This window comes from Acipenser ruthenus, chromosome 58, assembly GCF_902713425.1.
Source record: "Acipenser ruthenus chromosome 58, fAciRut3.2 maternal haplotype, whole genome shotgun sequence".
NCBI classification, from domain to species: domain Eukaryota; kingdom Metazoa; phylum Chordata; class Actinopteri; order Acipenseriformes; family Acipenseridae; genus Acipenser; species Acipenser ruthenus.
This window is the reverse complement of record NC_081246.1, coordinates 3,567,714-3,580,694: the sequence shown is the minus strand read 5'-3', so window position 1 is coordinate 3,580,694 and position 12,981 is coordinate 3,567,714. Positions and strand designations below refer to the sequence as shown.

Below are 12,981 nucleotides of genomic sequence, written 5' to 3'. Positions count from 1 at the left end.
TAAACTTTCTTATGTTCTTCTGTGTGAATGTGTGTGAACAAGTGGCTGAGTGGATACAGGTGCAGGAGTGATGCAGTCCGTGAATGAAACAGACAGAGAGATTTGCAATACAGACACGGTCACCAGTCCTGGAGGCGTGCAGTAGTGCTTGTGGTGGGTGATTACAAGTTTATAGTTGTGACAGTGGTGAAGTGTTCTGATTTTGTGCTGGCCCACGGTTCTTGCTGTTTAGCGCCATCACAGGTCAGGTGGGAGATTTACAACCAAGAATCATTGTATTTCTGTCACAATGTGCTGGTGTGATTGCAGACTTAATCACGTGAATCTCTTCCCACACTCTGTGCCTTGATAAGGTTTCTCACCTGTGTGAATACGCTGGTGTCTTTTAAGCTGTGATAAATGACTGAAACTCTTGCCACAATCAGCACAGGGAAAATGAGTCCCTACTGCAAGATTTCCTTTATCAGGTAGAGAAAAAAGAGAAGACAAGGGTTATTGTAAAGCATTCTTGCACGTTCACTCTTCTCATAATCATGACCAACTCCCAGAGTGAACTCTGATACAGTCAAACCTGCTTAATATCACTCCTGTTAATACCAGCCTCCATTTATTATCATTACATTGGAATTTGCCATGGAGAATATACTGGGTGTCAATAAGGACAAATGCTTGAGAATATCACTTTGATTATTAACACACTCCAGTTATAGAATAAGAATTCATAAAAATATATAAATAAAAAACAGGGATATATGTTCTAATCCAGGGCTATTATTGTAGCATGTCCTGGCTCTGTTGAAGGTGAGTAACCAGGGTCTGAAAAGTACAGGGAGGATTTTCTGTACAAAAAAATAACATGCTGTTCCCTTCCACTAAAAAGGAGGCAGCATTAGTTTTAGTAGCTATTTGAATTACGATTGGCAGGTCACTCATGATCGCTGCATCGTCTCTTTGGTTCACAGCCTCAGCCAGCGTCCCGCTGCAACTTCTCAGAGCTGCGCTGTGCAGACCGTGCAATCTGTGCACGATCTGCACAGATTGCAGCAGCCCTCGAAGAACGCGCATCTGTGCAGAACTGTGCAGATCTTGTCGGGTATTATTGGCTGCAGACTAAACCGGGCTTGACAGGCTAGTCTCCCTGTCGAAGCAAGGGCGGGATCGCGTTGAGAAAGAGGGCGTTATGAAAGTGGATACTGGAGTAGCCATGTCGGCTCCGACTCAGTTGTGTTTTGCTGGGCAATAATGTCCTGTCGTGGATCTCAAATGGCGCCAGTTTCGTCTCTGTGCTTTGTACTGCGCATGCTCAATGAGCTTTGTGTGTCAAAGCTGCTCCTCGTGCGTTGTAGTTTGTTTGATTTATTAACAGATTGGAGTGTTTTTTTTTCTTAATTTATTAATCTATATTAATGTTTTTAGTTAAAGTGACGGTTTAGATGTGAAAAGGAAGTCTTGGGATCGATTAAAGAAAGAAACAACGACAGCTAACGCCGACTGCAGAGAGAGAGATACAGAGGAGAGAGGTAAACAAAACTGAATTTCGCGTAATTAAATTCACATTGATTTTTTTTTTTTAGACATACTACAGTACAGTGCCCTACATATCAATTTCAAAACGGTGTTTGAAAAACTGAACTGCACAAAAAGGAAGTTTTAATTTCAATTACATTTATATCTACAGTACAGGAGAGCTTTTTGACCCGGTTGTTGTACCGGAGGGATGCAGGTTTGGGTGTTCAAACGTAATTTTAGATTTTAACAAACAAAATCCGAAGTAAATAATTACGTTTTTTTAACGACAGACTATGACAAAAAGTTTTGCATCGTCTAGAATTTTAGGATTGACACATAACGTAATAAATATCTAAAATAACTAAATTTTATATATATATATATATAATGTAAATAATTTAGTTATTTTAGATATTTATTTTACATCACGTCAGCAAAAAAATGTACCAAGGTTGGCGATTATTTATTTTTTTAATTTTCTTTTTATAATAGATTTATTTATTTATTTTTTTAATCATGTATTTTTTTGTAGTACCGTAGTTCTAGCTCTACAGTACCTCCAAACTGTAAATTTAAGGATGTTGTAAACGGTGTTTTGTGAATAGTTACATACCAAACTAAATTACTGAATCTTAAATAGGCAGCTGTGTGGAGTAGTGTTTAGGGCTCTGGACTCTTGACCGGAGGGTCGTGGGTTCAATCCCAGGTGGGGACACTGCTGCTGTACCCTTGAGCAAGGTACTTTACCCAGATTGCTCCAGTAAAAACCCAACTGTATTATTATTATTATTATTTATTCCTTAGCAGACGCCCTTATCCAGGGCGACTTACAATTGTTACAAGATATCACATTATTTTTACATACAATTACCCATTTATACAGTTGGGTTTTTACTGGAGCAATCTAGGTAAAGTACCTTGCTCAAGGGTACAGCAGCAGTGTCCCCCACCTGGGATTGAACCCACGACCCTCCGGTCAAGAGTCCAGAGCCCGGACTGCTACTCCACACTGCTGCTGTATAAATGGGTAATTGTATGTAAAAATAATGTGATATCTTGTAACAAGTGTAAGTCACCCTGGATAAGGGCGTCTGCTAAGAAATAAATAAATAAATAATAATAATAATAATAATAATAATAATAATAATAATAATAATAATAATAATAAATAAATACAGAAACAAAGCAAATTATTTATCATTGTGGCATCTTCAAATGTGAGCGATGAAAAATCCCCCTCACTCATCCCAGTCATTCTTTTCTTTCTTTGATTTCCTCTTTCTGTGTCAGTCCAAACACACGCTCAGTTGTTGCTTAGGACTGCTTTGCTTTTAATAGTGTGTTAAATTGTTAAAGTTCCTGATTGAACCACTAAATAAACCTGCTTTCAGCGGGTCTTAACACAGAGCTCGGTTGTCTATTTGGGACCCCATTGCACTGTCATCAGAATCGCTTCATGAGTATGTTAAGCAGTATTATTTTTTTTAAATGCCTTCCCTCCATTTATGTGCCACAGAATCGGGGGGGAGGCGCTGTTCTTTGCGTTGTGATCAGAATACAGCCCTAAGAGTTTGTTTTTAGACAGTAAGAGTTTAAGATGTTTGTGTTAATGATAGGCTTTTAACATACGTTTCATGTCTTTTTCCTGAGACACTATAGAAAATAGGTAGTAAATGAAAAAAATGATTTAAATCAATAATTCTTTTAAAAAATTAAGTGATTTGAATCAGGATTTAAATCGACTTGATTTAAGTCAGCCAACCCTGTTACAGATACTTTAAATAAATAATAAACGACTAACCAAGCACAACTTATCAGTTTTAAACTGCTTTTTACATTTTATTCTTCAGAAAAATATATTTCTGCTCAATTCGCAACATTTTCATGTTATCTATTTTTAAGTATACAGTATACAATTATAAAAAAAATATTCATACAGTAGCAAATTAGTTTTACACACAGATAAATGATTACCAGAAAGTTAACTATTGTTTTAATAAAGGTCTTTATTTCCTAATGCAATAAGAAACACTAAAAATGAACAACTAAAATACTGATTTAACAGAGCATATACATATGTGGGAACTGTTTGTTTTCACTATTTAAAAAAAAAAAAAAAGGATTGCCTTAATCAATTTGCTTAAAAAATGAACAATCTTTATTAAATTCTCAGTGGTTTTAATTTTATACATCTATGCAATGCCTCAAAAAGCAACAACAATGCTCTAAAAAATCTGCCATTATTATTATTATTATTATTATTATTATTATTATTATTATTTATTTCTTAGCAGACGTCCTTATCCAGGGCGACTTACAATTATTACAAGATATCACATTATTTTTACATACAATTCCCCATTTATACAGTTGGGTTTTTACTGGAGCAATCTAGGTAAAGTACCTTGCTCAAGGGTACAGCAGCAGTGTCCCCCACCTGGGATTGAACCCACGACCCTCCGGTCAAGTATATAATATAATAATAATAATATCTCGGAGGAAAGTTAGGGAACAGTGACGTTATTTCTCATGTTAAGTAATCTCCTAATTCCATTGCAGTTGAGAAGCTGATACATTTCCCAGTAAGCGCGTCCCGTTTGGTCCTGCTGCAGCGCTCTTTTCTGGTACAGTTGGTTTCATTCCACTTTTTCTCCCAGTCCCAGACGAGCGTTCTCTTGTTTCCACACATTCGTCCTCTTCCAGGAGCTGCTGTTCTGTTTCTTCGTTGATACGTTGGCACTGAGCCCAGCTCCTGGTTTTCATTTTGTGGAAGTGGCTTCTCGCTTTGCCCTTGCTGCTGTAGTTTTAATTTTAACTGGCGGCTTGTTTTTTCGTTTTTGTCGTTCTGTTTCGGTCACCGCTGTCTTTTGACGCTGGCTTCCACTTTGATGGAAATATTTCAGTTTTTTTAGAAGTAAGTTTATTTTAATAATCGCTTATGAAAAACACCTTCGTATGAAATCGTTTTTCCGTGTTGCGGGTATCTCGTACTGTTTGTGGGAATGTCATCCTTTAGTTGCACAGGGGTAGCCCGCTAAGTGGAAATTTTCTACAGTAACAGTAAGGCCATCCCTCACAATGTATGTACTTGTTATAAATAATAGGTGGTTTATTTATTCTCATTAATGGCTGTTATATATTTTGGCGCATATATTTTTTTATTATGATGAATGTAACATTTGTTCTCTGACAAGATGGCACCCCTACAGTGAAATGGTTAATTCCATGAACAGACGGTTTTAGTACTCAAACAAAATCGTCAAAGACTTAAAAAAACTAAACAAAAACAAAACCTGGGACTCTGGTAGGGTGTTGAGGTGGTGTGGTGACAGTGGCTAGTTACGCCACTGTGCAGTAGATATCAAGAACATTTCAAATAAATTTTAGTGATTTTTAAATGATTGGATTCATACATGATATAGTTTTCTGAAGTGTGAGTTCTGTGGAAATTCCAATAAAAGCACCTTATATGCAGCCTGAAATGAAAAACTAAAAGTCTTGTCTCCTTTTCTTCAGTGAGAACGGATCAGCCTTACTCAAAGGAAGTTTCTGAGATGGAAGCAGCTCACATCAGCCCAGAGCTTCCTATTCGATGGGTTGTTTCTGCAGACAGGACTGTTGAGATCAAGGAGGAAGTGACTGAGCTGGGGTGTGACCAGGCCAATGAGCGGAGCCTGCAGGAGGAAACGCCACCTTCTAGTATCACTGAGAGAGGTGAGTGAAACTGGAATGCAGATCTATAGAGGGGGTCTTTATTGAAAGAGGGGAAGAAAGCCTGTGGAATACACTGAGTTAGGGAGTCATTCATTTTACTTTGTCATCTTCACTATACTACACCAGAAAGCTGTTGACAGTCCAGTTTGTTTACATTCCCCAACAATACTCCTTCCCCCTCACCTCCCTTTTGGAACCTGCTTGTTACAACACCATGTCACTGTATGACAATACTACTGATGACCTAATTTACATGGAACTTTTAATTAGAACAGTGGTTTTGTGTTTCTACCTAGCAACATGACCTGAATGCCGTAGATCCTGAAAATATAATGGGGATTGTGGAAGGGTGGGGAATTCACTTACACAGGAGACAGAAAGGTGGAGTTTTAAACACCACTCGGGTGCACAATTTATTTTTACCACAAGGTGGCACTGTTGTGCTGTTATTACCAGCAATGGTAGAAGGGACCTTTTGGTGCACAAAATAATAATCAAAAACAAAAGGTACAAAGAAAAAGAGAAAATAAAACACTATTAACAAAACTACAAAATAAATGTGCTGCACTCTGCAGCGTTTCCCCGACCGTCGCTACCCGCACGGCCCGGGTCTCCCGTCCTACACTCCACCATTCCCTCAAACTGTTTTATATATGCTTTTGGGGTCTGCCCAAGGTTACCTCCGCTAATACTAAATTTATTTTCTTGTTTGTTCTTCTGTTGTTCTCTGGCCGTTCTCGGTCTGGGAGCAGAATTTCCGCTGGCTCGTTTTTCGTTCTATAGGGTCAGAGCTGAGGGAGCAATAGAGTGTTATTTTATAGACCCAGCAACTCCCCCCCCCCCCCCCCTGACCGCCAGCCCGCCCGCCCCAAGGCCTGCCTTCCAACCATTCAGAGAGAGGGAGAGACCGCACACCCGCTCCCAACCTCTCTGTGTCATCGCCATGACTGACGGGCGGATCTTACGAGACTGCTGCCCTCTTCCTGCTGAACCATGCATGCGCCAGACAGTCAGCACAGACATCTCCCTGTTAAGTTACTTTGCTGTTTCTTTCTGTGGCTAATAAGTAGCTTTATATATGAATCCTAAACAAAATTACACAACGTCCTACACTTTGGTCTTGACTTAAGTTTAGTGGCCTTGGTGTCCTCTACACATTTTTGCCTTGCCCTTTTTTGCCAATTTAGAGCCCTGTTATATTATATGTAAAATATGGTCTGGCTTTTGTTTTGTCCAACATTTGTTGGAAAGTCAATGTTTGCTCAAAGTAACTGCTTGAGAAAATTGCAGTGATTTTAAACCACTGCAATGAGCAAACTGCATTCCCATCTTTGCCAGCTGTGTGCTTGTCATACAGTAGGATCCTTTTCTGTTAACTTGTCACATCAAAGATGTTGCACATCTGCAGATGGAGATTGAAATTGAAGTAATTCACATGGCAGTGTATCAGTTTGTAAAACAGATGCAGAATTGCTTGGCAGTAATTTTGACATAACTGCTATTTTTACTCCATGATTTGGTGATGTAGCAGCTGAGGATGAAGTTTCACACTGGAACTCAACAGGTGACTCCCCTACAGGTACTGTCTTGTGACTCCATGCCTCAGTCTCTAATGGGATTGCATTGTGAATTGCCTAATCATCAGAAGCCCATGTTTTTTGATACTTTGAAACAGCTTTGTTCATTATATGTCTCTCTGTAGCTGAACATTGTGCAGCAGCGCAGCCACTTCTATCTGAAGACTGATGCCACTTCAGAAGCATTTTCGCTGAGTTTCGCTTCATCTCTGTTTAAAGATTTTTATTAGGCTTTTCTTCTCTAATTTCATTTTTACTTTTTGCTTTGAGCGCATGGTAACCACCAGTACCTCTTGCATTCTATGCCATATTACAATGAGCACACCAGGTTAGAATGCTAAATAAAATGATATAAAATGTGCTTTGTGGTCAGTAGGACGCGGTCGGCACTAATGTTTATGAGGCATCACAAAGTGCATTATATGTAAAATAAAAATCTGTTTTTCTGCTACAGATATGAAGCTTCCTGAAGTGGAACCTGTCCCCATTAAAGAAGAGACTCCAGAAGATCTAGAGCCTGTCCACATTAAGAAAGAAGTCACAGCTCTGGAACCTGTCCACATGAACGAGGATAGTCCTGTACTACAATCAGTTTATATTCAAATGGTTGTTCTCAATCCTATAACCTTATTCAACGTGCAGGGTTCACATAATGGGAAGAGCTTCTCTCAATTACAAAGTCTTGCAGTACACCAGCCACATCACACAGGAGCTAAACCACACCACTGTAATAAATGTGGAAAGAGCTTCACTCATTTGAGAAACTTTAAAAGACACCAGCGAGTTCACACAGGCGAGAAACCTCACCAGTGTAATAAATGTGGGAAGAGGTTCCCTGATGTAGGAAGTCTTAAAAGACACCAGCGAGTTCACACAGGAGAGAAACCATACCAGTGTGATGAGTGTGGAAAGTGCTTTACTCAATCAGGAAAAGTTAAAAAACACCAGCGAGTTCATTCAGGAGAGAAACCACACCAGTGCAATGCATGTGGAAAGTGCTTTACAGAGTTAGGAAGCCTTAAAACACACCAGCGAGTTCACACAGGAGAGAAACCACACCAGTGTAGTGAATGTGGGAAACGCTTCGCTGTGTTAGCAGGCCTTAAAACACATCAGCGCATTCACACAGGAGAGAAACCACATCAGTGTAATGAATGTGGAAAAAGCTTCATTCAATCAGGAAAACTTAAAAGACACCAGCGAGTTCACACAGGAGAGAAACCACACCAGTGTAATGAATGCGAGAAGAGCTTTGCCGTATTAGCAAGCCTTAAAACACACCAGAGATTTCACACAGGAGAGAGACCGTACCACTGTAATCAATGCGGGAAGCTCTTTGCTGCATTAAGAAACCTTAAAACACACCAGCAAATTCACACAGGAGAAAAATCGTACCAGTGTAGTCAATGTGAGAAGAGATTTAATCGATTAGCAAATCTTAAAAGACACCAGCGAGTTCACACGAGAGAAACAACAACTATATATTAATACACAAGAGAAAAAACACAGCACTGTAATGAATGTGAGAAGAGCTTCTCTTGGTAGACATGAGTTGAATCGCACCAGTGAAGTCACAGAGTGAAACTGTGCTGAATGTGAGGAAAGGGTTAATTTGAAGAGTCACCTCACCAGAAAATTCATGCTTTCATTTAATCTTCAGGGTGTATGATTATTGTATTTTTTGGTGATTAGCTTTTTAATGAGACTTGCTAAAATATGTATAAAACATTATAATAAACTAGCTGTGGAACTATGAAAAAAATTTGGAGTTTATGTTGACTCAGAAATGTCTTCATTTAGACAATGTGGGGAAGCTATAAAAAAGGCCAACAAGATGCTTGGATATATTGTGAGTTATATATACTTATTATAAGTGTTGAATTTAAATCAAGGGAAGTAATGTTAAAACTTTACAATGCATTAGTAAGACCTCACCTAGAATATTGTGTTCAGTTCTGGTCACCTCGTTACAAAAAGGATATTGCTGTTCTAGAAAGAGTGCAAAGAAGAGCAACCAGAATTATCCCGGGTTTAAAAGGCATGTCGTATGCAGACAGGCTAAAAGAATTGAATCTATTCAGTCTTGAACAAAGAAGACTACACGGTGATCTGATTCAAGTATTCAAAATCCTAAAAGGTATAGACAATGTTGACCCAGGGGACTTTTTTGACCTGAAAAAAGAAACAAGGACCGGAGGTCACAAGTGGAGATTAGATAAAGGGACATTCAGAACAGAAAATAGGAGGCACTTTTTTACACAGAGAATTGTGAGGGTCTGGAATCAACTCCCCAGTAATGTTGTTGAAGCTGACACCCTGGGATTATTATTTTATTATTATTATTATTATTATTATTTATTTCTTAGCTGACGCCCTTATCCAGGGCGACTTACAATTGTTACAAGATATCACATTATTTTTACATACAATTACCCATTTATACAGTTGGGTTTTTACTGGAGCAATCTAGGTAAAGTACCTTGCTCAAGGGTACAGCAGCAGTGTCCCCATCGGGATTTGAACCCACGACCCTCCGGTCAAGAGTCCAGAGCCCTAACCACTACTCCACACTGCTGCCCTGGGATCCTTGAAGAAGCTGCTTGATGAGATTCTGGGATCAATAAGCTACTAACAACCAAACGAGCAAGATGGGCTGAATGGCCTCCTCTCGTTTGTAAACTTTCTTATGTTCTTTAAGTGAGAAGTGGAAATTGAAGACAAAGAACATTTCCCTCATGGAGATACATTTATTTTTTTGTCAGCAAGTGATCTACGTTTTTTAACTAAGCATCCTAACATGGTATCTGAATATGCTGGTGCTTAAATTCAGACCCTTGTTACAGCCTGTAAAAGGGGACGGTGGGTATCCACTGACAGAAGGGAGAGGCACAGGAATTCATTTCGATCGTTCATTCATTACAGAATTGTTTTTACTAATGCAATGCCAGCAGCTTGATCATCTCTACAAAATACATAACAGATAAAGTACAAAGCATATTCTCCCAAATGCCTGCGGCCGTGGACAGATTGCTCTTTTGTAATTTGTTCCTTTCTTTCTGAGTAAATTGTATTAAACTCATCCTATGGTAGGTTTTAATTATGACACTGATAGCTATAGCAGGGTTTTAAAAGTTACAATTATGTAATGGTACATATGAGACACCACGCGGTCCCGTTGTAACCCTGATCTCGCTCGTTCACATTACGTCATAAGAATATTTCTTTTGTCATGTGAAGCACTTTCAGACGTCTTGCATGAAAAGCGCTGTATAAAAATATAAATGGATTGATTGATAACCCTGTCATTAATCCAGTTTTGATTTGATAAAGTGTGTGTTTATGTAGGGACTGGGTAAACCCGAAACGGCAGAACTCAAGAATAAAAAGTTTTCATTTACCTGTAACAAAATCATGACGTCTTATTGTCTTTTTCATATTATGAATTCTTAAAAAAGAAAAAGGGGTTACACATCAAAATGTAACGGAAGACAATCTGAGTTAATGTAAACCAGGTCTATTGCATTATTGAATGGTTCCCCAAAACAATTTTCCCTTACTTTGACAGGATGAAGGGTCCCTTATAAAACTGCAGTAGTTTTGTCCTGGGGAATAATTCCTGAAAGTGGGATTTTTTCAATCAAACTGTAGAAGTATATTACATATTAGCTACTGCTGTTCCAAAGCAGGGTGGCACGGTGGCGTGGTGGTTAGTGCTGCTGCCTCACAGCACCAGGGTCCTAGGTTCAAATCTAGCCTTGGGTGCTGTCTGTGTGGAGTTTGCATGTTCTCCCCGTGTTCACGTGGGTTTTCTCCGGGTACTCCGGTTTCCTCCCATAGTTCAAAGACACGCTGTCCAGGTTGATTGGTCACTCTAAATTGCCCTGTGTGTGTGTGTGTGTGTGGTGCCCTGCGATGGACTAGCGTCCTGTCCAGGGTGTAGTCTCGCCTTGTGTCCTGTGTATGACGGGTTAGGCTCACCTTGACCCTGTAAAGGAGTAAGCGGTTAATGATAATGGATTAATGTTCCAAAGCATTTGCCCCAGGTAGTAGAATCAAGTACCCAGAATACTGCATTTCATTTTGGTAGAATGAAGTCTCCCTTGTTACACTGCAGGGGTTATTTTGGAAAGGAATGGAATTCAAGTGAAAACACTCACCCAGACAGCAGGTTAAATGCCAAACTTTCCAAAGAAATTCTGTCTGTATTCCTCTGGGCAAACGAGATCAAAGATTTTTTTTTTTTAATTGAGGGTCAATGTTACTTGTCTTCGGTTCTGTTAAAATTCTTTTTTTGCCTGACTTTTACTAATTGTCATAAAATACATTTTTTAAAAAAAGTTTTAACACCTACTCTCATGTAACGGAAATCAAACCTTTCGAAACTTTGGCAATAGCAAGCCTAGTACTCTCCAATACTATTCTAAAAGATTATTATTGCATTTTTATTATTAACATACGCAGTATAATAATCACTTTAAGCCCCCCTCCAGTTAATGTTTTTTTCACAGTGTTAAAAATGGTTAGTGTGGAGAATTCTTTTTTTTTTGGTAGTATGGTGTCTTTACTAAGCTTATAGGTGTATGCAGTATGAACAATCACATGAGCAATACAAATTATATCGCGTACAAACATACCTTTTTAGTGATACGTATCTCACACAATACAGTTAGACTTTTGATATGGTTATTTAATTCTTAGTTTTTCAAATGGTTGTGACAATAGTGCAGTGTTCCCTTTAAGAACTTTCCGTCGCGTGCAGAGGCGCTAGATTTTTAAAAAAAACTGCTCAGCTCTCAGGGTGGTGATAAACGGCTGTCTGAGGTAAGAATATTTTCTATTACAGCACTTCGTTTTGATGCACTTGTTAGAAAATTAGTGTTTGAAAATATATGTCGAGTTGTATACCGGTTTCCAGATTAAAACACTGGCCTGATTGTCTAGCGTTACTTGTTTGTTCTTTTCATTAGTTAAATCCTTTCTATTTGGAAATATTCTCATATTAAGAAAAGCGTTAAGGGATGCAGAGTTTATTTTATAACAAAAAATGCACAAGTTGCCCTCTCTAGACACAATTTGTTGTGACATTTTCAACGTCACATTGTAAATGCAGGATTACATTTAATAGAAGCACATTGCAACTGCAGTTTAACACTAGACGGTAATATGATAACATTGCAATTTCAGTTTTACACCAGACTGTAATAATCATTGTAACTGCAGTTTAACACCACAATGTAGTAACATCCCATTGGAACTGCACTCTAAAGTACAGTCCAGTTGTTCTTGCAGTTTAACAATACATTTAATAGAATCACTTTTTAAAAAGTTAGTGAAGAATGAGTAATATGTTAAATTCTTGCTCTCAATTGTAAATATATATATATATATATATATATATATATATATATATATATATATATATATATATATAATGTTAATGACTTCTTTTTATTTTACTGTTAATGAAGATTGCATTATAAATGTTTCATTAATAGATGACAATTAAAGAGGTTTTTATGGACATAAGAGGCATGAACCTGTTTAAACTGACAGCGGGCTACTACGTTACATTAAGTCACTTTTGTTGTCTCGTGTCAACCCATCATAACAGACACTTCATTACTTACCTTACAATAATGCATCATAGATTTCAAAAACTATGTAGATACAAACGATCAACATTGTTTTACTAATTTAATGAGTTTGCATTAACATGTCTAATACAATGTGGTGAAATGCAGCAGTCCTGTATGGAACACCTCCACACAAGAACTGTAGTTTATAATGAAAATGAAAACTCCTCAACAAAGCAAGGAAATTCATTGCAAAAAATGATGTTAATGCATCAGTTAGGGCTGAACTCACTGCCACAAAAGCAAGGACATGTGATGTTGGGGTTTTAAACCATTCCCACCCCCACACAAGCAACCCACATGGACCTCTCAGAACTACATTTCCCATCATCCTCCTGCTCACTGGTAAATCCATCTCAGTTACATATGTGAAACAGGAGGATGATGGGAAATGTAGTTCTGAGAGGTTGATGCGGGTACATGGGAAGCCATCTTGAAGTAGGGAATGCAATTTAAAAGTTTAAAAAAGTGGTCAAAATGTAAAATTTAAACAATACACACACCTTACGTAAACAGTTGTAGCAACACATGGGGACATGTAACACAAT

The 12,981-nt window shown here is 38.3% G+C and overlaps 3 protein-coding genes across 10 annotated transcripts in view; 1 reads left to right on the top strand and 2 right to left on the bottom strand.

Moving 5' to 3' along the window:
* LOC117407633 (zinc finger protein 184-like) overlaps positions 1 to 10,233 on the top strand; it is a 156,734-nt gene extending 146,501 nt beyond the window's left edge. For 2 of the 7 annotated variants that reach the window (XM_059017941.1, XM_059017942.1), the window contains exons 2-3: positions 5,026 to 5,223; positions 7,255 to 10,233. In XM_059017941.1, the coding sequence (XP_058873924.1) occupies positions 5,026 to 5,223; positions 7,255 to 8,288 (1,232 nt within the window). In that variant the 3' untranslated portion in view covers positions 8,289 to 10,233. Of the gene's footprint in view, positions 1 to 975; positions 1,521 to 4,068; positions 4,134 to 5,025; positions 5,224 to 7,254 lie in introns of those variants that run through there. The other 5 variants (XM_059017945.1, XM_059017944.1, XM_059017947.1 and 2 more) reach the window with 5 other exon arrangements.
* The window catches only part of LOC131724942 (zinc finger protein 397-like), a 98,103-nt gene that overhangs the window by 30,276 nt on the left and 54,846 nt on the right, over positions 1 to 12,981 (bottom strand). The window lies entirely within an intron of this gene.
* Positions 1 to 12,981, bottom strand: part of LOC117407671 (zinc finger protein 436-like) — a 155,598-nt gene that overhangs the window by 99,880 nt on the left and 42,737 nt on the right. The gene's annotated exons all lie outside the window — the stretch shown is intronic.